General features: G+C 40.3%; 1 protein-coding gene across 1 annotated transcript; it reads left to right on the top strand.

The window, feature by feature from the left end:
* The first annotated feature begins 628 nt into the window (after positions 1-628).
* On the top strand, positions 629-23208 carry LOC106085705 (putative aminopeptidase W07G4.4). Its single transcript, XM_013250070.2, has 5 exons — positions 629-1120; positions 17448-17820; positions 17887-18031; positions 21436-21776; positions 21837-23208. The coding sequence occupies exons 1-5, from the start codon at positions 1107-1109 to the stop codon at positions 22485-22487; spliced, it is 1524 nt and encodes a 507-aa protein (XP_013105524.2). The 5' UTR covers positions 629-1106; the 3' UTR covers positions 22488-23208.
* The last annotated feature ends 1852 nt before the right edge of the window (positions 23209-25060 follow it).

The following is a 25060-nucleotide window of genomic DNA, read 5'->3' as shown; positions in this document are numbered from 1 at the left end:
ACACACAAAGAAATTTGTGTTTGGTAAATGAGAAAAGAATATGCGAGAAAGAAGATAAGAACAAAGAGAATGAAAACAAAAATCTGACATCTTAATACCGTCAAACCTGGCCGGCTGCTAACAGCTGTTTGCGTGAGACCACCTTTTTAAATCCGCCTTGGTCAAGAACAATGAATTTCAAATAATCCCAGAAAAAGAAATCACTCGAATTCAAATCTGGAGAGCGATCCGACCATTGGAGATCCACTTTGAGAGAGAACTGGTTGTCTAGAGTTTTTCAAATAAGTACGTTTCTCTGGTGCCCCTGTATGTAAAGCTACTTTTATAAAAAAAAATTGGTTTAAATTTTATTCTGTCATTAACAATAGAGGTATTTCTGCTGATGGCCACACTTAATTGTGAAAAATATAAAGCAATCTTGAAGACAGAGGTTCTATAGAAGCCTTTATTGGTTATTTATCCAGAACATCGTTATACTGTATAGATGTCATTTTCATAAAATGTTCGCTGCATTGCAGTACCAAAATAAAACAGGGCTATTTTTGGTGTTATACAATTCAAACAACTCTGTTTTTACAAAATGACATTTCATTTTGCATTGCAAAACAGCTGTCTCTTGTTATTTCATGAGCCGGCAAAAATTGGTGGTAGTCGTCATAACGCGTTTTTCATTGCACTCTACCACTCTCATCCATTTCATTACTCTAGTACGTGTTAGGTAAAACACCTACGCCAAAGACAAACAATAAAGTTTCCAAGTTCAACTAAGTTCTGGCCAACAAAGAAACTATTACTCATCCTCGTTGTTCGGCTAGAAGCTATCATATTAAGCAGCAGAAGACACCTCCAATGAAAGGAGAGTCAGTTGTTTGTGGCCCATTGTAGAACACCCGCTTCAGTGATAAGCTTCGATAACATTTTAAGTTTTCATTGGTTTTGGTGTGACCATACATACACAGAGCAGCTAACTAACCATTATTGCAATTCAATCAGCGTTGTTGAGAATTCATTCCATTTAGTTTCATTCGAGTTGTTGACTTGTTCGGTACACTGGACACGGCTGAAATCTAAATTCCATCCATCCTTTCAACTTTATTCCTTTCAACATGGGACTAGACAAGTAAGTATCTTTGCGTCGCATATTTTATATAATCAGTGTGTTAAAAGTCGTCATTGGTGCGGTGCAAAGTTTTTAATACTGCATGCCTGCCTTACATATCAACAAAAACAAGACCTGCTGTTTGATAGGAAACAACAATAAAATATTTATAGACGGCCGGCCTGACTACATGTACTTTCACCAAATTTAGGTTCGTTATTTTGCACTGTTTGCCTTTTGAGGGGAAATGGCAAATGCTGAACACCATACGACATATAAAAAGAAAATCCATTTGTTTCGTTTATAACATGGAGTGTTCGAAAGAAACACGTTTTATTTCTGGTTCGATCTGCATTTGTAATGGCAGAATTATGTTTATTGTATGTACTCAAGCAAGCCCTTTTCTGTAGACACTGGCATCCCAGTTATCGCTGGCATCCCAAAATAATCACGATAAATTATTGAATGACGTTTCAGGAGCATTGCAGGGAACCTCCCTAATAGTATGATAGCGTCAGCAACTGCAAGGGAATAAACCGCCGTAAATAAACAAATGTTTCTTCGAAATTAAAGCTTTGCAAAAGAAAAACAAAATATGAATAACCAGCTATGTATATGCATTGCCAACTGATTTTTTTCTTCTGGTCGTTGTGTGTGGTACGTTTGTCTGAATTGTGATACTTTTTTTTTACGAGCACTCATAGCTTTGACATGGACACAGTTTTTGTTCCTTTCAAATTATATTAAGCGACGTCAAATTTTCGAGATATATTGTTGGAAACACTTGATTACCCAAGGACATACGCTTTTGTTTTTGATGACAGATGGTTCAGTTTTCGATTTTTGACCCTGGCAGTACTTGGAAGTTAGTGCTCAAGCATCTTAGTGACGTGGGAGTGGAGTAACTGAGGGAAATCTTCAACTTGTCTATTTTTGTCCTAGTTGTAAACAGATTTATCTTGCTTTGTCTACATACCCGATGTTGGGATTTGAGGTTATTGTGTTCCCAGACAGAAATATAGACATGTGAAATTTAACAGACGAGTTTGCAAAACTAGGAACTACCTTACACATTCCAGGGGAACTGGGATTTGTCTCTAGCAATTTGTAACTTAATTGTTTGAGGAAGCGAAAGAGCAACGGATGACAGATTGTGAAAAAATTAGTGCTTAAGGATGCTTCAAAATAATGTGGCTTAATTTAAACTTCAAAAGGTCTATCGTTTGCAGTCTGTTGCTAAAACAAACGTCTCTCTCATCATGCCAGTCACGACGATCACTTTCTGATTGTTATTGTTATTGTTGTGGCCACATTTGCATATGGAGGTGCTTTTATAGGCGAGCAAACTCGTTCTGATCTCGGTCTATACGACCGATCGCCGCGGGAACATGATGGCCATTGTTTATTTAAAGGCCCCAATGTATCGCCTTTTTGTATCGAGCATCATAGGCACTCAGTATTTAAGCACTCACAGACACTCAGTATTTAAGCACTCACAGACACTCCCTACTCCACTCCATATCCCTGATTCCCCGTGACTGCAGTTGCATCTACTCGGTATGGAGCATACTACTATCTGCAACCTGGGGACGCGCCCGGTAGCTCGCAGCTAAGCTTTTCGTGACAGCAATGAACACCACACAGATCGGAACCCATTGTTCCAGTCAGTGTGGAAGAGCTACAGCTATCCCGTGCCGGGTTGTTGTTGTTGTAACGGTGTGTTGTGCTCTATCTTTCGTCTGCTTAATTCTGTTGAATATCCAGATCCAAGAACTCTGCGACTAGGGTGGGGTGGGATCTGGATCTGAGTCTAGTGAGTCTGGCTAGGCAATTAAACAGGTGACGTGTGTCAAGTTGTCCCAGGTCACAATCGGGTCAAACATCCTGCTCCTTGGCATCACTACTTGCTCTGTAGGTGTTGAGGCGGCTTCATAATTTAGGCAGAATTACTCTGAATTTTGACGTGCAATAGGAGGCGGTCGTTCTCCAAAGAGCACAATCAGCCGGTAGCTATTCACCGCATCTGCTACCGTGTCTGCATGAATGTTGCCTAGATCCCCTTGTACGTGCACGTGTTGTTGTAGCAATGTGTTGTACATTGAGGCGGCAGCCCTCGCCGATGAAGAACTCCATCGGGCCAATCCGGTACGTATAACCGGTTGTCATGGGATTGACGTGCACCTGCACTGTCTGAGTGTAAAACATGCTATATATAGCCTAAAGGTTGCAAGTAAAGATTACTGCTGATGTTTGAGGAATCAAAGGAAGAGGAAACTGTAAAACATCTGTTTTGTACGTGTCCTGCACTGGCAAGCAAAAGGAGTTCAAGTTTAGGTTCATATTTTTTTGATGCAAAATTTTGTGAGTTCTTAAGGCCAAATCAAATGAGCGCGTTGGGCTTTGTTTTTGAGCGTTGCGTTGAAAAAAGCAACTCTGCAAAAAATTGTCATAAAAGCCACGCTAAAAAGTAAAACAATTGTTAATTTGGCATCATTTTGTGTTGCCATACGTAAAAAGGGTTTTTAGACGTCAAAGTTAAATATTGTTAATTGTTGTTAGAAATTTTGTGGGATTTGTTTGCAGAGTTAAATTTTTCAACGCAACGCTCAAAAAGAAAGACCAACGCGCTCATTCTGTTTTGCCCTGTAGGGGTTTTTATAGCGATCTGATTCAACTGTAGAAACTAGAAGATGCAGACTGACATGATAACCACCTGATGCAGGCTGCCATGATAACCATCTGATGCAGACTTTTATTTGGGTCCCATATGGTCTCGATCGGTCTACATATCTGGTTGGAAGGGTTTATTTGCGGGACGGCTTTGTCCCACCTTTGCATACAAAATTCGTTCATTCATTTACTGGAAGAGTTTAAGTCCATTGTTTTCGCCTTACAAGATAAGAAAATTAATAAAAATAATATAGAATTGCACTACAGCACGGTGCGAGATAATACAATGAAAGAGAACGGAAAGAAAAACACATGCATTGGGAAAAAGTACAGCTAATAGACAGGGTTGTCGAGCGTGATTAGTATGGTAATTGATCATAGATGCGTTTTCGCAATTAATACGATTCAAATATAACATACCAACCTGGTTGAAAAGTCTTCCAACCAAAGACGAAACGCTTACCATAGTGGTTGGAGTGTGTTGCTATCTTTGACTTTCCATTTTTAATCTCCGATCATTAAGCTCGTCTCGAAAGAGAAACAAACGAAAAACTAACACACCTAACAAAAAACAGAGCCCTTCGGACTAGGTGAGAACGCATCGGTGTGTTCTAATAGGATACTTTTCACATATCATATCAAAGAGTGCAATCCGATTAAAGTTTTAACTCAATGATTTGGGAATTCCCGTTTTTTTACCGAGTCGGAACTGGGTGCCTGTAAGCGATATCTCTTTGAGAGAAATTTTACCAGCCTGAATAACTCACAAATGTCGCGAGCATTGGCGTGGAAATAACCAACACTGAATTTTTTCTGATTGTGTTCATCGGGAACACAAAGTTTCAACCTAATTCATATCATTAGGAAATCCTTTAAAAAACTCGTTTTTGAACATGTGTGCATACAAACTTACTTTAATTGGCTATGACAGGATATTTGTTCCACTAGCCGAATAGCGTTCCAAGCGCCTCGATCTTCTGCGCTCATTCTAAAATCTCTGACACCAAGTTTCGAGGTGTCTCCCACAACTTGATCTTTCCATCGGGCTTTTGGCCTTCCCGGTTTGCGTGTACCACCGTGTTTGCCTTCAAAAGACTTCTTTGCTGGAGCTTCTTCATCCATTCTGACAACATGACCTAGCCAACGCAGCCGTTGTATTTTGATGCGTGTAATTATGCTATCGTCGTCATACAGCTCATACAGCTCGTGGTCCATACGTCGCCTATATTCTCTGTTAACTCAAACTGGTACATATAATTTACGAAGAATCTTTCTCTCAAATACTCCAAGCACTGTCTCATCTGCTTTCACAAGTACCTATGTTTTTGAACCATATAACAGCACGGGTAGTATCAGTGTCTTGTAAAGAGTAGTCTTCGTCTGTCGAGAGCTGGCCTTGTTTCTAAACTGCTTACTTAGTCCAAAGTAGCATCTGTTTGCCAGTATTATTCTTCGCTTTATCTCAAAACTAGTGACATTAGTTTCGGTTACGGCGGTGCCGAGGTAGATAAAGTTACTGACTGTCTCAAAGTTGTGATTCCCAACTTTCTCCATTTTATTTATCTGCTAGGTTGTGCAAGGCTTTTTGGGAGCTGAAACCATCCATTTCGTCTTATCTCCATTTACTGCCAGACCCATTTTCACTGACTCTCTTTCGATTCTTTCAAAGGCTGCAGTTACTACTTCCGGTGACCGACCTATGATATCGATATCGTTGGCATAGGCGAGTAGCATGTGCTCTCTTGTGATTAGTGTGCCATATCTATTCACATCTGCATCTCGCATAATCTTCTCCAGCATGATATTAAAGAGATCACACGATAGGCTGTCTCCTTGTCTGAAACCTCGTTTGGTATTAAATGGTTCGGAGAGATTCTTTTCTATTCTTACTGAGGAACGCGTATCAGCAAGTGTCATCCTGCAGAGTCTTATTAATTTTGCAGGGATACCAAACTCAGACATGGCTTGAAATACCTTTGAACGTAAAGGAGTATCGAAGGCGGCTTTGTAGTCAACAAAGAGATGGTAGGTGTTGATTTGTCCTTCTCGGATCTTTTCCAGGATTTGGCGCAGTGTGAATATCTGGTCTAGGGTGGATTTACCAGGTCTAAAGCCGCATTGATAGGACCCAATTATCTCATTGACTGTAGGTTTTAATCTTTCACACAGCACGTTCGAGAGTGTCTTGTATGCGATGGGGAGGAGACTTATTCCTCCGTAGTTGGCACATTCCATCTTATCTCCTTTCTTGTGTACGGGACATTGTAGGCTGAGGTTCCAATCATCGGGTATGGGTTCTTCTGGACAGATTGCGCAGATAAGCTGATACATACGCCTTATCAGTGTCGCCTCCGGTCTTAAATAGTTCAGCGGGTAACCCGTCGGCTCCTGCTGCCTTGTTGTTCTTGAGTCGGTTCGTTGCTACTTGGACCTCATTCTGACTAGAAGGGAAAACATTCTATACCATCATCAGAGATTGGTTCTGCGGTATCCTCTTCGCCGCTAACATCGGACACTAGCAGTAGGGTAAAATGTTATTTCCATATCCTCAGCATGTTATCTGTGTCAGTTACCAGAGTGTGCATACAAACAAATAAACCAAATTCATACATAATTTTGTCAAAAATTTGAGTAGCATAGAAAAACTGTTCGAAAATCGATTTAATGTAAAATTTTGATAAAATTCGATTTTTATACGAGATTACGAAGAATTTATATGAGAATTGAAAAATTGTCTTGTTATTGATCGCATAAAAATCATATTTTCATTGAAAATTTTCTTAAAATTAAATTTGTAATAGAAAGTTTCGTATAAATTTAATTTTCTTATAAAAATTTGCAGCAAATTTCAATATGAACTGATTTTATGTTGTTTTGAAAAAAGTCATGTACACATTTTTTTTACTTCCGGATTACACAATTATTAGCGACGTATTTTAAAACATTTTATTTTTTTTTTTTTTGAATTATAACAAAAGTTTGCGATTTTTTTATTTTACAAAAAAACACATGTACAGTGGCTTTAACCAATTGGCTCACACTTCATTTGTCGCGTAAGTTGTAAGGCAAGTTTATTTACCTCAAGCCAATTTAATTCATGAGTAGTCTGTTTTGTATAGTTGCTTTTTTCAATTTTGTAGCGTAATTGCTGACACACATTTTTCTTTATATTTATCAATGGACAGTATTCATATTTCCTTATTCAAAGTCAAGGTTATTTTTGTTTATATTAATGTGTTCGCAAACAAAAAAAAAAAATTGAAAAGAAATGTTGGGAAGAGCAACAAGTTTTTGTAGACAAGAATAATAATAATAAAAATAATTAAATTTATTAAAATTTCGATTGTGACCTCTTTTTGTATAGAAATTTTGGCAGGTTGGTCGTGAGTTTTAATGAGTTTATTACTCTTGATGCAAATTCAGATAATGAAAGTGATATTTGGTATTAACTTAGGAATACATTTGAAATGTGTGGCCAAGTTCGTGTTTTACTTTTACTTTTGAATTAGCGGATGGGGATATTCGCTGATCGTAAAAAAAAAACAATTGGGATTAGTATTTTAGATGGCATGGTATAGTCTTACCTTAACTGATTTGATTACTGCTCATAGGACTTAGCAAAAGCGAGCCTTGATGCGAGGTGTTAAAGGTTTGGTTCTAGCGGATCTTACCAGCTGTAGTCAAAATATTGCAGTGGTTACCATGTGCACCTTTGACGCTTAACGCGTGGGTTCGAAACTTGGCGAAAATATCAAACAAATTTTTAGCGGTGGTTATCCTCTCCTAATGCTGGCGACATTTATGAGGTACTGTACCATTTGGGTATGGCAGCCATGTAAAAACTTCTTCACAAAAAGGTGTCCCAGCGGCACGCCTTTCGTACAAGGCTTTAAAAAGCAGTCCCCATATCAATGCGCTTAAACTTAAATCGGACAGCACTTATTGATATGTAAGAAGTTTGCCCCTGTTCTTTAATGGAATGTTCATAGGCAAATTTGCAATTTTCCTAATTATATCACAAATTATAGAGCAGGGATGATTTAGTAATCCCCCTTATTCCGACTGGTGATGGCGTAGTCGAATGTTGAAATTGACGATCATTGAGCTCTTAGCGTTCGAAGCCATCAATACAATTTCCAACAGATGCACAAAATCATGTGTAGTAAGAAAGAAGTGTAATTTGTCACAGAAAGAATGTCTGTCATTACACAAAAATACATGCATTGGGAAAAGTACAGCTAATAGACAGGGTTGTCGAGCGTGGTTAATGTGGTAATTGTATCATAGATGCGTTTTTGCTATTAATACGATTCAAATACGAAATACTAACGCGCGGCCCTTGGAGCCATCACACCTAATATGGTTGGAAAAGTCTTCTAACCAAAGACGAAACGCGTCCCATAGTAGTTGGTGTGTGTTGCTATCTTTGGCTTTCCATTTGCATATCCGAGCATTGAGCTCGGAGAGAAAAAAAGAAAAATTTTTATAAAATGGTATTATAATTGTCGGAGACTAAAATCGTTTACATTTTTGGTAAGTTGATTTCGACTGTTAAATTTGACGGAAATGATCGATATATATGGATATATAATTGCATTCTAAACTACATTGGGTCTGTTTGTCGAAAAAGTATGGAACCTACTACACAATATTTTTTTATTATCAAGCTGTCGAAGGCGAATGAGTTACAGAATACCATCAAATGTGAAAATCGTCTTCGACTACGACTGCTGTCGATATTCGCCTTCGACAACGGGAACAAGAGTGATTAATAATATTTTTTATATACACCACCGAAGGACGGGGGTATATTCATTTTGTCATTCCGTTTGCAACACATCGAAATATCCATTTCCGAGCCTATGAAGTATATATATTCTTGGTCGTCGTAAAAATCTAAGACGATCTAGCCATGTATGTCCGTCTGTTCGTCTGTCGAAATCGCGCTACAGTCTTTAAAAATAGAGATATTGAACTGAAACTTTACACAGATTCTTTTTTTGTTTGCCCATAAGCAGGTTAAGTTCAAAGATGGGCTATATCAGACACTTTCTTGATATAGTCCCTATATAGACCGATCCGCTGATTTAAGGTCTAAAGGCCATAAAAGGCGCATTAATTATCCGACTTGGCCAAAATTTGGGACAGTGACTTGTGATAGGCCCTTCAACATTCTTCTTCAATTTGGCTCAGATCGGTCCAGATTTGGATATAGCTGCCATATATACAGATCTCTCGATTTAAGGTCTAAGGCCCATAAAAGGCGCATTTATTGTCCGATTCCGCAGAAATTTGGGACAGTAAGTTGTGTCAGGCCCCTCGACATCTTTCTTTAATTTGGCCCAGATCGGTCCAGATTTGGATATAGCTGGCATAAAGACCGATTTCTCGATTTAAGGTCTTGGGCCCATAAAGGGCGCATTTATTGTCCGGTGTCGCCGAAATTTGGGACAGTGAGTTGTTTTAGGCCACTCGACATATTTCTTTAATTTGGCCCAGATCAGTCCAGATTTGGTTTTGGGGCCATAAAAGTCACATATATTGTCCGGTGTCGCCGAAATTTCGGACATTGACCTGAGTTAGTCTTGGCTCCCTAAATGGCGCATTTATAGTTCGATTTCGCTGCAATTTGACACAGTGATTTATGCTAGGCTTACCGACATCCGTGTCGTATATGATTAAGATCGGTCTTTATTTGCATATAGCTACCAAAAAGACCAATATTTTGTTGTATAACATTGAACAATGACTTGTACTTATTCGATATTGCTTCAATGGCGGCATAAATTATGAATTTTTCAACCGATTATGGCGAGAGGTGGATTACATATATACCCGAGGTGGTGGGTATCCACAGCTTGTGACTCTGTAATTGCATTCTTTCTTCTGTCAGTTATCAGCTGTTACTTTTAGCTTGCTTTAGAAAAAAAGTGTAAAAAAAGTATATTTGATTAAAGTTCATTCTAAGTTTTATTAAAAATGCATTTACTTTCTTTTAAAAAATCCGCAATTACTTTTTGGGCAACCCAATATTATGCAATTTCAGAATCCCAAGTCAATTCCACATCGATCGTAAGCGTTACGCAATTATGACAATTAGCTAATATACAATAACTTAATATGACCAAAATTCAATAAAAAATTAAATAAATTTAAAACAAATTATTCCATGTGTTGGTAACTTAAAATAAAGTCATGTGCTGAATAGCGTGATTTTTTCCCAAAAACACAAATTTCGGTAATACGTGTTCATACTAAATTGTTTTCAATTTTAAGTTAATAAACTTATTTTCGAAGAGGGCATTTGGTCTAGTGAATCCCTCAAATTCTAAAACTCACATCAATTGATTTCCTTGTATTTTCTAAGATTCACTAATGGTGTCAACTTTAACCAAACTCAAATAATTGTAACCAAGTGTGATAAGACATACAATAAATATATGACTTGGAAAGAGATTTATTCCAGCATTTGGTATTATGGCCACATTGCAATTATAAATAACATGTTGGTTTTAAAAATGGAAATAAAATTTAATTTTATCGCCTTCTGTTCATATACTACCTAGCTATGATGATGTATTCAGAATTCTCTTATGGCTGATTTGATTCAACTGTTTGCCATCGTAAATTTGTGTAAAATTTTTGTGGAGATTATGAAATGCATATTTATTTTATGTATTTATTTCATGTATCTGGGCGTATTCTATTGATAACATTGTTAGTGGAATATGATATCAAATACATTGGGTCGTTAAACTTGTTCTTTTGAAAGAACTCTGTTATCTTTACTCGCAAGCTGCATGTTGAGTTAATAAACTAATCATATCAACTTAAGACTGTTGTTTTTGTTGATCAAAAAATTGGAATTATTGAAAATTTAACTTTGTAATTGTATTGCTTCTAATCAATGCAGTCTAACATAGATTAAAAGTGGGTTTCACTAACCAGTGTTTTCCATATATGCATGTATATATACCCGTAGGATAAATCTTATCTAACTTATACTTAAACATATTTCTTTTATATGAAAAATTTATTAATACATTATCGATTTGATCAAAAAAGATAGATATGCAATGCAGATTATAGATTAACGCCACTACAATTTGTTTTTCTCAATCCCATGGCGGCCGGTTGTACGTACCGGATTGACCCCTTGGATTCCTTCATCGGAAAGGGCTGCCGCCTCAGTGTGCAACACACTGCTACAACAACAACAACTACAATTGTTCTGGCCATACTATATGTCACCTCTGGCCACATATAATGGTAGATGGGGGTTACACTTACTTGCGTTTGTAACACATCGAAATATTGGCCTGAGACCCTAAAAGTTAAAAACATACAGTGCGGGACAAAATTATTGGCACAGTGCTAGAAGAAACAAGTAAAAGCGTGCTAAGATCGGCCGGGCCGAATCTTATATACCCTCCACCATGGATCGCATTTGTCGAGTTCTTTTCCCTGCATCTCTTCTTAGGCAAAAAAGGATATAAGAAAAGGTTTGCTCTGCTATTAGAACGATATAAAGATATGGTCCGCCCTTTGGAGGCTCAAGAAGTAAAATAGAGAGATCGATTTATATGGGAGCTGTATCGGGTTATAGACCGATTCAGACCATAATAAACACATATATTGATAGTCATGAGAGAATCCGTCGTACAAAATTTCAGGCAAATCGGATATTAATTGTGACCTCTAGAGGCTCAAGAAGTCAAAATCCCTGATCGGTTTATATGGCAGCTATATCAGGTTATGAACCAATTTGAATCTTACTTGACACATTTGTTAAAGGTAAGAATAAAATACGCCATGCTAAATTTCAGCCAAATCGGATAGGAATTGCGCCCACTAGAAGCTCTAGAAGTCAAGACCCCAGATCTGTTTATATGACAGCTATATCAGGTTATCAACCGATTTGAACCATACTTGGCACAGTTGTTGGGTATAATAACAAAATACTACGTGCAAAAATTCATTCAAATCGGATAAGAATTGCGCACTCTAGAGGCTCAAGAAGTCAAGACCAATCCCATGGCAGCCGGTTGTATGTACCGGATTGACCCGATGAATTCCTTCATCGGCAAGGGCTGCCGCCTCAGTGTACCACACACTACTACTACAACAACAACAGAAGTCAAGACCCAAGATCGGTTTATATGGCAGCTATATCAGGTTATGGACCGATTTGAACCATACTTGGCATAGTAGTTGGATATCATAACAAAACAAGTCGTTCAAAATTTAATTCCAATCGGCTTAGAATTGCGCACTCTAGAGGCTCAAGAAGTCAAGACCCGAGATCGGTTTATATGGCAGCTATATCAGATTATGAACCGACTTTAACCATACTTGGCACAATTGTTGGATATCATAATAAAACACGTCGTGCAAAATTTCATTCCAATCGAATAAGAATGGTCCGATTTGAACCATACTTGGCACAATTGTTGGATATCATAATAAAACACGTCGTGCAAAATTTCATTCCAATCGAATAAGAATTGCGCACTCTAGAGGCTTAAGAAGTCAAGACCCAAGATCGGTTTATATGACAGCTATATCAAAACATGGACCGATATGGCCCATTTACAATACCAACCGACCTACACTAATAAGAAGTATTTGTGCAAAATTTCAAGCGGCTAGCTTTACTCCTTCGGAAGTTAGCGTGCTTTCGACAGACAGACGGACGGACATGGCTAGATCGACATAAAATGTCGCGACGATCAAGAATATATATACTTTATGAGTTCTCAGACGAGTATTTCGAGTAGTTACAAACAAATTGCAAATTGCAAATTTTGCCCATGAACATTCCACTAAGGAACAGGGGCAAACTTCTCACATATCAATGAGTGCAGTCCGATTCAAGTTTTTAAGCTCAATGATAAGGGGCCTCCTTTTTACAGCCGAGTCCGAACGGCGAGCCGCAGTGCGACACCTCTTTTGAGAGAAGTTTTACATGGCATAGTACCTCACAAATGTCGCCAGCATTAGGAGGGGAAAACCACCACTGAAAATTTTTTCTGATGGTCTCGCCAGGATTCGAACCTCTGCGCTACGGTGGCCTCAGTAGTTACAAACAGAATGACGAAATTAGTATCCCCCCCATCCTATGGTGGAGGGTATAAAAAAAACGTTTAATATTTTTATACCCACCACCGAAGGAAGGGGGTTAACATTTTGTCATTCCCTATGCAACACATCAAAATATCCATTTCCGACCCTATAAAGTATATATATTCTTGACCAGCGTAAAAATCTAAGACCATCTAGCCATTTCCGTCCGTCTGTCTGTTGAAATCCCGCTACAGTCTTTAAAAATAGAGATATTGAGCAGAAATTTTGCACAGATTCTGTTTTTTTTTCCATAAGCAGGTTAATTTCGAAGATGAGCTATATCTTGATATAGGCTCCATATAGACCGATCCGCCGACTTGGGATCTTAGGCCCATAACAGCTACATTTATAATCCGATTTTGCTGAAATTTGGGACAGTGAGTTGTGCTAGGCCAGTCGATTTGGCCCAGATCGGTCAAGATTTGGATATAGTTGCCATATAGACCGATCTCTCTATTTAAGGTCTTGGGCCCATAAAAGGCGCATTTATTGTCCGATTTCGCCGAAATTTGGGACAGTGATTTGTGTAAGGACTTTCGACATCCTTCTTCAATTTGGCACAGATTGGTCTAGATTTGGATATAACTGCCATATAGAACGATCTCTCAATTTAAGTTGTGGGCCCATAAAAGGCGCATTTATGATCCGATTTCACCGAAATTTGGGACAGTGAGTTGTGTTAGGCCCTTCAACATTCTTCTTCAATGTGACTCAGATCGGTTCAGATTTGGATATAGCTGCCATATAGACCGATCTCTTGATTTAAGGTTTTGAGCCCATAAAAGGAGCATTTATTGTCTGGTGTCGCCGAAATTTGGGACAGTGAGTTAAGTTAAGCCCCTCGACGTATTTCTGCAATTTGGTCCAGATCGCTTAAGATTTACATATAGCTGCCATATAGAACGATCTTTCGATTAAAGGTCTTGGGCCCATAAAAGGCGCATTTATTGTCCGGTGTCGCCGAAATTTGGGACAGTGAGTTGTGTAAGGACTTTCGACATCCTTCCTCAATTTGGCCCAGATCGGTCCAGATTTGAATATAGCTGCCATATAAAACGATCTCTCGATTTAAGGTCTTGGACCCATAAAAGGCGTATTTATTGTCCAATGTCGCTGAAATTTCGGACAGTGGGTTAAGTTAAGCCCCTCGACATATTTCTGCAATTTGGCCTAGATCGCTCAAGAGAAGCAATTTTCATCCTATTGCGATGAAATTAGGCACAGCGAGTTCTGGTACCCCTCCACAACTTTGTGTCGAACATTGTCCAGATCGGACCATCCGCACCTTTCTCTTCAACCCAACCTTCCCCTAATATATTTCCTGATCTCATCTTGCAGCCATCTGTAAAACCGGTTCAAAGACGGGAGTCTAATACGCTGTAACTTATTTATCCGAGTGAAAAGGACCTGCTCTAACTTTCCTGGGTTCGTCCTCAATCCATTTCTCGAAGCCCAGCTCGTCAGTGACCTTTCCATGATGTCGCTTAATTAGCGACAACATCCCTCGTTGAGGCGTTCTCCTTGTCACCCGATTTCTCAACACAGTGAACCCAATCCGTTGAGAAACCTGCCACGTAGCATACAGTCAGTCCGTGACGTTGACCATCGACACTATTTCCACGTTGTTACATTCCCCCTCAATATTCAACATATAGGGTACTTTATTTTTCGATATCTGAAGGGGCGGACTCTCTCCCTTACCCTAATTTTCAAAAACGCCAGATCTCGGAGTGGGGTAGTGGTATTCGACGGGATTCAATTTGGTATTCTGGGGGAGCACCCCAATCCCCAAAACCAGCAAACGGGATATAAAGACTAATCATGGCAATATGGGACTCAAATGAAAGGTACTTGAGAGTAGAAAACGAGTATTTGGGGGCCGCTTAATCCCAAAACACTGTCAATAAGGACATATTTACCGACCATGGCAATATGGTGCTTAAATGCAAGGTATTTCGGACAGAGTACGAATCTGATATCCAATTCCATGATCAAGTACCTCGTGGGCCGCCGCACCCCATAACACTCCCCAAATAGGACCCCACTACCAAAACACCAAGTATTTACCGACTATGGCAATATGGAGCTCAAAAGAAAGGTATTAATATGGAGCTCGAATTGGGTATCCACACCAGGACGAAATGTTTGAGGCCGTCTTTTTGATAAAAATTACTGCACCACTATTCCTGATAGAAGCGATTGGCTCAACAGTTCAAAATTCACCTGTTCTGGGTGCCGGGCCTCAGAGATATCCCAGGGAATTGTAAAGCGGATGAGCTAGCGAGAGTAGGAACTACCCTACACCTTCCAGGGACACTGGAATCTGTGGGTATGCCTCTAGCGACATGTAAGCTAATTTTTTAGGACTAGGTCCGAACGACAAGGAATGATAGATGGGCTGTAAGCATTCCAAAACTATGGGGCCTTATCTAGACTTGAGGAGGTCTACTGCTTTGCTGTCATTGTCTAGAACAGTCATTTTGTCCGTCATGACAGGTCACTGTCTAATCGGAATACATGCTGGCAGACTGAATGTTGCTAGCAACGACTTTTGCAGAAGCTGTAGCGACATCGAAGAAGAAGAGACAATAGAACACCTTCACTCACTTTAGGTTCTCATTTCTTTGAGAACCTCTCTCATTTAGCGGATGTAAACATTCGCAAGTTATTGGGCTTTTTAAAGCGACCTGGATGGTTCAACGGTACGAACTAGAAGGCATATTCCTTCTTCTATTCCTGTGGTATCACAATGGACGAAAACGTCTAAGTGAGTCTGATGCCAGACTGCCACTTAAACCTAACCTAACCTGAGGCCGTCTTACCCTCAAATATGGATTATTTAAAGACCATGGCAATACAGGGATTGAATAAAAGATATTAGAGAGTTAAAGAAGGCGCAGCGGAGTGGATACGGTTCGGCTAGTTGTTAATTGTTGTTGTAGCCAAATTTTCATGTTCAAGTGGCGATCCTCGTCAAGCTCCTATGTGAGCAAGCTCGTTTCGGTCCAAAGGACTGATCGCCCCCGGGACAAGGTGGCCATTGGTTATTTCAAGGTGCCAATAACTCGCCTTGTCATAACGAGCATCATAGGCAATCCGTATTTAAGCCAGATCCTGTGTCGCAGCTGATTGCCCACGACTGATATTACAGTTACTTCGTATGAAGCATTCCACTATCTGCAACTTCTGGATGCGCCTGGTGGTTCCCAGCTAAGCTTCTCGTGATAATGATTAACACCACACAGATCGGAGTTGAAGTTCCAGCTCGTGTGGTGCTCATGGTTATCCCATGCCGGGATTGGCTAGTATATGCAAGAAGTTTCTTCGAACAGTGGAAGGGCTGTTCGTTTCTGCTGGCCCCGGGCTATAAAGATGTGGCAAGGATGAGTCGGCCAACGAGCTGGATAGGAATGGATCGCTGTTGGGTAGGGATCGTGCTACGAAATCAATGTATCTACCCTCCCTTCCGTGTTTAAGCTTCTTGGTAGGGTGGACACTATCTTGGATGACAGCGCGAATAAGGTATGGGTTGATGTTGTGGTTTGCAGAGTGAGGTTACAAGTCGCTTTCTCTGAAACCTGAACTAAACTTTTCTATTAAGTAACCATAGAGATATCCCAAGGGATTGTAGAGCAGATGAGTTCGCTGATATTAACAAAATTATCTCTCTGGGTGTGAGATTTTCGTCTGTTGCCTTAGGGTCTGCAAATGTCACATTTTAATTCAATTAATCTTGTACGCAAACAATCCCATGGCAGCCGGTTGTATGTACCGGATTGACCCGATGAATTCCTTCATCGGCAAGGGCTGCCGCCTCAGTGTACCACACACTGCTACTACAACTACAACATTTTTCATCACTTTTAGCTCATATTTTTACTGCTTTCTTTTGATAGCCTCATCCTTTCGCTCGTAAACGCTTAAAATGCCAGGCAACAAAATATTTAGATACCGTATGGAAGCATTGCTTTGATTCTCAATGGTGCTGAGTGTCAACAGTTCCTCCCGCTCGAATTTATAGCCATTGCAGTTCTTATTGGTTTATTGTATTGTTCTTTCTTTCTTTCTTTCTCTCGACTGAAGTAGGCTAATAAAGAGGCCAAAACATTGCAAAGTAATTGCAACATTACTGACAATTTAAAATTTATTTGCTCTTGGCTTCAAACTTTATGGTTACGTGATGTGGGTTTGCCGTCTTTAGCTGTGATAAGATTATTCTTTAAAGCTCATCTAACAAAATCACGGTTATAAATTTTAGAAGATATGTTATCAAAACTCACAATCGTCAAATATTACTTGGCCATAAATGACGTTGTGGGGTGTTCATATTTACAGATTATCGGCTGGCCTATTTAGAAAAAAGAAAATGTTACCAACTACGATTACCTATCAACGCAATTTAAAAGCGAGATAATTTTAGGTAAACAAATACTATTTTATTTACGGGAAAATCTTTTGAAGAAAAACGAAAGAAAATCTAGTCTTTTGATAGAATTTAAAATTTGTACATTTATTTATCATAAATTAATTCTATTTATTTTTTTTTATTTTACAGACTAATACCATGTACAGTCCAGGTGGCTAAGATGATTCAAAAGTCTGGCTGTGATGTTCTCTGCATCATTGATCGTCAAATACCCAGCGAATTGGTAGAACAATTCAATGAATTCCGTTCATTTGACAAGGCTTTCGACAGCGCTGTATCCTGCTTTAAATCGCCCAAATTGAATTTGCCTGTGGTGTATTCACCTTTGCCAGAGTTGAGTGATTACCATGATGTGCGTGCGTATCAAGAGGCAGCTGCTAAATCTCTTCAGAGAGCCATCAAAGCTGGTTTCAAGTCGCCATTGCTATTGATTCCTGAAAGCAAAAAATTCAAAAATGTAGAGCTATGCACGGTACTTGGCGCTTTGGAGGAATTGTATGTGGTGAGTATTTTTTAAAATGATGTTAGTGTTTCATTTGCAATAATTTCCCCCTATTTGTATTTGTAGCCTATTCAATTGCGCGAAGATGTCCCAGACAAACGGCAACGCATTACCAATTTGTCTGTTATGATCTCGCATAATCCCAAAGCAGAAGATATTGTTAAAGAAGCCATAGTTTTGGAGTCGGGTAGATATGTAGCCCGTGATATTGGTGAGTTGCTTCAATTGAAATAAGTAGAACAAGTCCAATCATCAATGTGATGAATGAATACAGGGATTTACAAATGCAAAGCCTAAAGCAAAAATTACAAATTTTGCCCATGAATATTACATAAAGGAACAGGGACAAACTTCTCACATATCTATGAGTGCAGTCCGATTCAAGTTTTAAGCTCAATGATAAGGGGCCTCCTTTTTATAGCCGAGCCCGAACGACGTGCCGCAGTGCGACACCTGTTTGAAGAGAAGTTTTACATGGCATAGTACCTCACAAATATTGCCAGCATTAGGAGGGGAAAACCATCATTGGAAATGTTTTTTTTCTGGTGGTCTCGCCAGGATTCGAACCCAGGCGTTCAGCGTCATAGGCGGACATGCTAACCTCTGCGCTACAAAGCCTAAAGCACTTTGATCTAATCAAGACCATCGTGGTTCATGTTAATATGTGTTAACATGGACCATGGACCGTCTAGAACCCTGCTGTTGTTGTTGTTGTCGTAGCCACATTGTATGTTGAGGTAGCGATCCTCGTCAGGCTGCTGTAGGTGAGCAAGCTCGTTCCCGGCCAAAAGACCGATCGCCGCGGAAACAGAGTGGTCATTGGTTATTAAAAGGCGCCAATAACTCGCCTTGTCATTTCGAGCATAATAGGCAGTCAGTATTTGTGCAAGAGCCGGTGCCGCCCGACTTCTCACTGAGACTCTCCGCTCGATACCACTGATTGTCCGTGACTGCTGTTGAAGCTACTCCGTTTGGAGCATTCCACTAGACGCAACCTGTGCACGCTTTCGGTAGCGCAGCTAAGCTTCTCGTGACAGCACTGAACATCACACAGATCGGACCTCAATGTTCCAGCCTGTGTGGTGTTCACAGCTATCCCGTATCGGGGACCCTAGAATGCTATAGTTGCAAGACAGACGAGAACATTAGACAAAATGGTTATCTCATCACCAAAGCTGGCAACATTTGTGAGGTACTCAGCCGTATTAAACTTCTCTGCTCAAGCTGTTATCACACTATATGTTCTTGCCTTATGATATGTCACCTTTTTTTGTATCATTTCGTCTGCTTGATTGGCTTGAGTGTCAAGACTCAGGAACTCTGCGACCAAGATGGGGTGCGTCCACAGGGATCTGGGTCTGAGTCGAATGGGTCTGGCCGGGCAGTTAAACAAGTGACGTGTACCGTGCGGTCTCTGGTTACAATCGGGACATACATCTTGCACGTCGGCATCAATCCTTGCTCTGTAGGAGTTGAGGCGGCTGCACCTGCCGGAACGTAATTAAGCCAAAACTACTCTGGTTTGCCGGGGGAGGTCAATTTCTTACCGCATCTTCTACCGTGTCTGCATGAATGTTGTCTAGACCTGCTTGATATGCCGCTTTATCTCGAGGTTCTCTCTTGTAGCGCTGAACCTCACGCTCTAGATCATGTAGATCTACCTTAAGGCTTCTGGGCGGTGGATATCTATCCACATGATGATGATTTGGATGGTCTCTGCGATAACAACCCAAAAGGTATTGCTTTGACAACATGTAGTTATGTCTTCGCACTGGTAGGATCCTTGTCTCCTGATGGAGGTGGTCCACATGAGAACTGAGAAGACAGCCCGTCGCAGTTCGGAGGGCGGCATTCTGACAGATCCGAATATTATTCCACTGCGTGTCACAAAGTTGACGAGACCACACTGGCGCTGCATAACTTACCACAGACCGGCGAATTGCTTTGTACGTGGTCAACAAGGTTTCTTTGTCTGCACCCCAAGTGCTGCCAGCAAGTGACTCAACGACCTTGTTTCTACTTTTTACTTCATCGCAAATTACTGTGGCATGTGAGGAGAATGTGTAAGTGCTGTCAAACGTGACGCCAAGTATTTTGGGACACTTGATGGTCGGAATCATTTCTCCATCGACCATCATAGTCAGCTCAGTATTCACCTCACGCGTATTTGTAGTGAACAATGTGGCTGAAGATTTGATGGCAGATATCTTCAGATTTCTTGCTGCGAAATATGAGGCAAGTTCGTTGATGTAGACGTTCAACCTATCGCAGATGTCAACAATGGGTGGGGGCCTGATGCCATGATCATACATATGATACGATCTCTTTGCCGTCTGGAGGGGGTGGACTGGAGGATAGGTAGAGGTTAAACAGTGCCGGAGATATCACCACACCTTGGGGAACTCCCTGTTTCAATCTACGATGCTTCGACTTTTTATCCCTAAATTCCACAAATGACTGGCGACCACACAGATAATTCGCGACCCATCGTGTCAGGCCTGGCTGGACGGACGTGTTGGCTATGTCCTCAATTAATTTGGCATGGATGATCGTGTCGAATGCCTTCGATAGGTCCAGTGACACGAGGACGGTCCTATCACATGGCCTGGGCTGATTGAAGCCACGGCAAATGTGTGCGGTGATGGTATGCAAAGCTGTTGTTGTGCTATGCAGTCTTCGAAACCCATATTGATGCTCGGCGAATGGAAACTCTCCTACGAGGCTCGAGAGGAGTTATGCCTCAAACGTCTTTGCTACTGGTGAGAGAAGGGAGATCGGTCTGGAGGCTTCAGTAGCGGAATCACTCTGCCCATTTTCCAGACATCCGTTCCACCAAACAAGTTACGGTCTCTTGGTCGGATAGATTGGAGGGCAGCTTACCTCATAACTACTCAACAATATTCTTTGCCATTGTTAGTTTCCTCGTACTACCAAGCGTAGTACCTATGTGGTTGTTGTTTAACCAAATATCCGTAGGACCAATTGCCGCAGGAACGTTATGGTCATATCGAGTGTATCACAGGTACTCAGTATTTTAACAAGAGAGTCGATGCCGGTCGGCCTCTCACTGAGAGTCTCCACTTGATACCACTTATTGTCCGCGATTGTAATTAAAGTTCACCCGTAAACGGAGCATTCCATTATCCGCAGCTTGTGAACGGTAGCCCGGTAGCTCTCAGTTGAACTTCTCGTAATGACGGTAAACTCCACACAAATCGAAGCTCAGAGTTCCGGGGGTGTTGGTGCCAATTTTTTAGGCTTAATGGGCTCAGTTACTAGTTGGTCTTTCTGGTGTTCATGTAGACATCATTAGATTGGAGAAGGTATATAAATGGTCCGAGAAGGCATCCTTCTTGGACACTTTCTTACCCCCTAAAACCAGGGCTACGGAGCCGAGTTTTTGAGGCCGGAGTCGAAGTTGGACTATTGAGCCGGAGTCTGACTTTGCTTCGGAGTTGAGCACGCTAGCTCCGACTCCGAACCGCTCTCCGACTCCGACTTAGACTACGACCCGGGGTCGGAGTCGAGGGCTAGACTCCGCAACTCTGCTTAAAACAGCATCATCCAGATTTATCCGTGCTATATCGTAATCTTTAATTATTTTTTAAATTTTAGGTGTTGGAGATCCCGAGCGCATGGCACCACCACGTGTGGAGGAATACGTTACGAAACTTTTCGATGGCATGAAAGTAACAGTTATCAGTGACTTGAATACCATCGCCAAGGAATATCCATTATTTGCTGCCGTCAATCGTGCTGCCAACCAAGTGAAACGTCATCAAGGACGCATTATTTTCGTAGAATATGTGCCACCTCAAAAGGCCAGAAAGACCTTGATGTTGGTTGGTAAGGGTGTTACTTATGACACTGGCGGTGCTGATATTAAAGCTGGAGGCATTATGTCTGGTATGTCTCGTGACAAATGTGGTGCTGCTGCGGTTGCTGGTTTCATGCAGGTGAATCCAAATAACCTTTTTTTTTTAATAAAATAAATAACCAAATACATTTTTTTCTAGATTGTCAAAGAACAAAAACCCTCAGATGTTCATGTTATTGCCGCCTTGTGCATGGTACGTAATTCAGTCGGTGAAGAATGCTATGTAGCTGACGAAGTTATCACTTCGAGGGCTGGCGTTCGTGTACGTGTCGGAAACACTGATGCCGAGGGACGCATGTGCATGGCTGATGCCTTGTGCCGCATGAAGGAAATTGCCGTAGCAGATAAGTTGCCCGATCCTCATCTTTTCACCATAGCCACTTTGACCGGCCATGCTTATGTTGCTGCTGGTGTAGGCTATTCTATCATCATGGACAATAGTGTGGCTCGTAAGGCCGGACATGCCAGCTTGTTGCAGGAAGTTGGTACTTCATTTGGTGAACCATTCGAAGTTTCTGTCATTCGCCAAGATGACTTTGAATTCAATGCCGGCAAAGTCATTGGCGAAGACATTCTACAGTGCAACAATGTTCCCTCATCTCGTACACCACGTGGCCATCAAGTGCCAGCAGCCTTCCTAATGCAAACAACTGGTCTGGATAAGCATGGCTTGGAATCGGAAATACCTTTGAAATATACCCATTTGGATATTGCTGGCAGTGCTGGTGACTATCCCAAATTGCCAACCGCTGCCCCTATTGTGGCTTTGGCAAAGGCTCATCTATCTTAAAAAAAGAAGTGTTGAATTTTATTATTGTTTTTTTTTTTTTTATTTCGTCATTCAGTGCTAATGGTGAATATCTAAACCAGTGGTTCACAAAATGAAAATAAGACTGTGTGCATGATTTACTCGATAATTTTTTATATTTCTCTCTTTAAATGGATATTCTTTTATCCTACAAAAAGATAGATGTTTTTTTTTTTGTTAAAGAAAACATAAGCTTTGTTTTATTTTAGTCCTGACCAGTGCAAGTCAGATGTTCTGGATAAAATATCAGTGCAATGTTGTACTGGTAAGTTATCAATTACATTATCTGTTATAAGATTATTAATTGAGATTTGCACTATAAAGTACTAAAATAAAATACAGCAAATATTAAACAAAATTATAAATCTTAGCTTCCTCATCTAGCGCTTAATCAGAAAAAAAACAACATGCGCGTACACCTATGCGCATGTTCATTCGTTGCTGTCTCAACAACGACTGAAACCAAGTGTATAGGAATACATGTGAATTGAACATCAACGCTAGCGTAATTGAAATTTTAATTTTGTGCACCACTGACCTAAACTTACCAATGGCAAAGGCCCATAGGAACAAACGAAACACATTGTTTTATTTTGTTATTTCGTTTATTTTTCATATATATGTATATATACTATTAATATGCATTAAAGTTCTAAAAGAATTCTATAAATACAATTATCACATCACAAATATGCAATTGGAACGATTAAGTTGTTTTATTTATTGGTGGGTTGGTGGGGAAATAAAATTTAAATGTTTCTACGAGGGTGGTTCAAAATAAAAATGTTAGTGCCTAAAAGTATGCTTTAGTATATGGAGCTTATTACAGGTTTGTTATTAACTTAAAATTTCAAAGCATAGTTTTAGGAGGGTACAAATAAAAATATAAACAACGTTGCTTGCTGGTTCTTTCTGTTCGCCTGGTATTTCGGCGAATTTTTCTGTTTTTAAGAAAATCATTTTTTTTCGGTCGGCTCCTTGGGTTTGTGCCGGCACTTTTAGAGATTGTGCGATTGAGTTAGATGGTGTAGGTAATGAGGTTGAGGGCTGATGTAACAATATGTTGTTGTACTTGCATGCTTTGTTGTTGTCCTTATCCTTAATTATAACCCACCACCATAGGATGGGGGTATACTAATCTAGTCATATTCGTCAAAGACCCCATAAAGTGTATATATTCTTGATCGTCTCCACGTTCTGAGTCGATCTAGCCATGTTCAACCGTCCGTCTGTCGAAATCGCGATAGAGGTCGAACGCGTAAAGCTAGCCGCTTGAATTTTTGTACAGATACTTAGTGTTTATGTAGGTCGTTGGGGATTGCAAATGGGCCGTTTCGGTTCAGATTTAGATGTAGCTCCCATATAAACCGACCTCTCAAGATTTGACTTCTGGAGCCCCTGGAAGCCGCAATTTTTGTCCGATTTGGCTGAAATTTTGCACGTAGTGTTCTGTTAAGATTTCTAACAACTGTGTTAAGTACGGTCCAAATCGGTTTATAACCTGATATAGATCCCATATAAACCGATCTCCCGGTTTGACTTCTTGAGTCCTTACAAGCCGCAATTTTTGTCCGATTTGGCTGAAATTTTGCATGGAGTTTTCTGTTATGACTTTCAACAACTGTGCGGTAAACGGGACAAATCGGTTTAAAACCTGATATAGCTCCCATATAAACCGATCTCCCGATTTGACTTCTTGAGCCCCTGGAAGCGGCAATTTTTGTTCGATTTGGCTGAAAATTTTCATGTAGTGTTCTGTTATGACTTCCAACAACTGTGCCAAGTAGGGTCCAAGACGGTTTATAAGCTGATATAGCTCCCATATAAACCGATCTCACGATATGACTTCTTGAGCCCATAAAAGCCACAGTTTTTGTGCGTTTTAGCTTAAATTTTGCATCTAGTGTTCTGTTATGACTTCCAACAACTGTGCCAAGGAGGGCCCAAGACGGCTTATAAGCTGATATAGCTCCCATATAAACCGATGTCCCAATCTGACTTCTTGAGCCTTTGGAATCCGCAATTTTTGTCCGATTTGAATGAATTTTTGCATGCAATGTTTTGTTATGACTTCCAATAACTGTGTTAAATACGGTCCAAATCGGCCTATAACCTGATACAGCTCCCATATAAACCGATCTCCCGATTTGATTTCTTAAGCCCCTAGAAGCCGCAATTTTTGTCCGATTTGGCATCAGTTTTGCATGTAGTGTTCTCTTACAAGTTCGGTCTAAATCGGTCTATAATATAATATATAATTGTATGCGGTGTTCTGCTACGACTTCCAACAACTGTTCTAAGCACGGTCCAAATCGGTCTATAACCTGATATAGCTCCTATATAAACCCAACTCCCGATTTGACTTTTTGAGCCCCTGGAAGCCGCAATTTTTGTCCGATTTGGCTGAAATTTTTCATGTAGTGTTCTGTTACGACTTCCAACAACTGTGCCAAGTAGGGTCCAAGTCGGTGTATAACCTGATATAGTTCCCATATAAACCAATCTCCTGATTTGACTTCTAGAGCCCCTGGAACCCGCTATTTTTGAATGAAATT

Source organism: Stomoxys calcitrans, chromosome 2, assembly GCF_963082655.1.
Source record: "Stomoxys calcitrans chromosome 2, idStoCalc2.1, whole genome shotgun sequence".
Taxonomy (NCBI): Eukaryota; Metazoa; Arthropoda; class Insecta; order Diptera; family Muscidae; genus Stomoxys; species Stomoxys calcitrans.
The sequence above is the reverse complement of the archived record's forward strand: the minus strand, read 5'-3'. Positions and strand labels throughout refer to the sequence as shown.

What these genes read in the sequence shown, in the direction of transcription:
- LOC106085705 (XM_013250070.2), top strand. An exon ending in ATATGTAGCCCGTGATATTG is followed by an intron (nt 18,032 to 21,435) that starts GTGAGTTGCTTC and finishes TTTAAATTTTAG; the next exon opens with GTGTTGGAGATCCCGAGCGC. An exon ending in CGGTTGCTGGTTTCATGCAG is followed by an intron (nt 21,777 to 21,836) that starts GTGAATCCAAAT and finishes ATTTTTTTCTAG; the next exon opens with ATTGTCAAAGAACAAAAACC.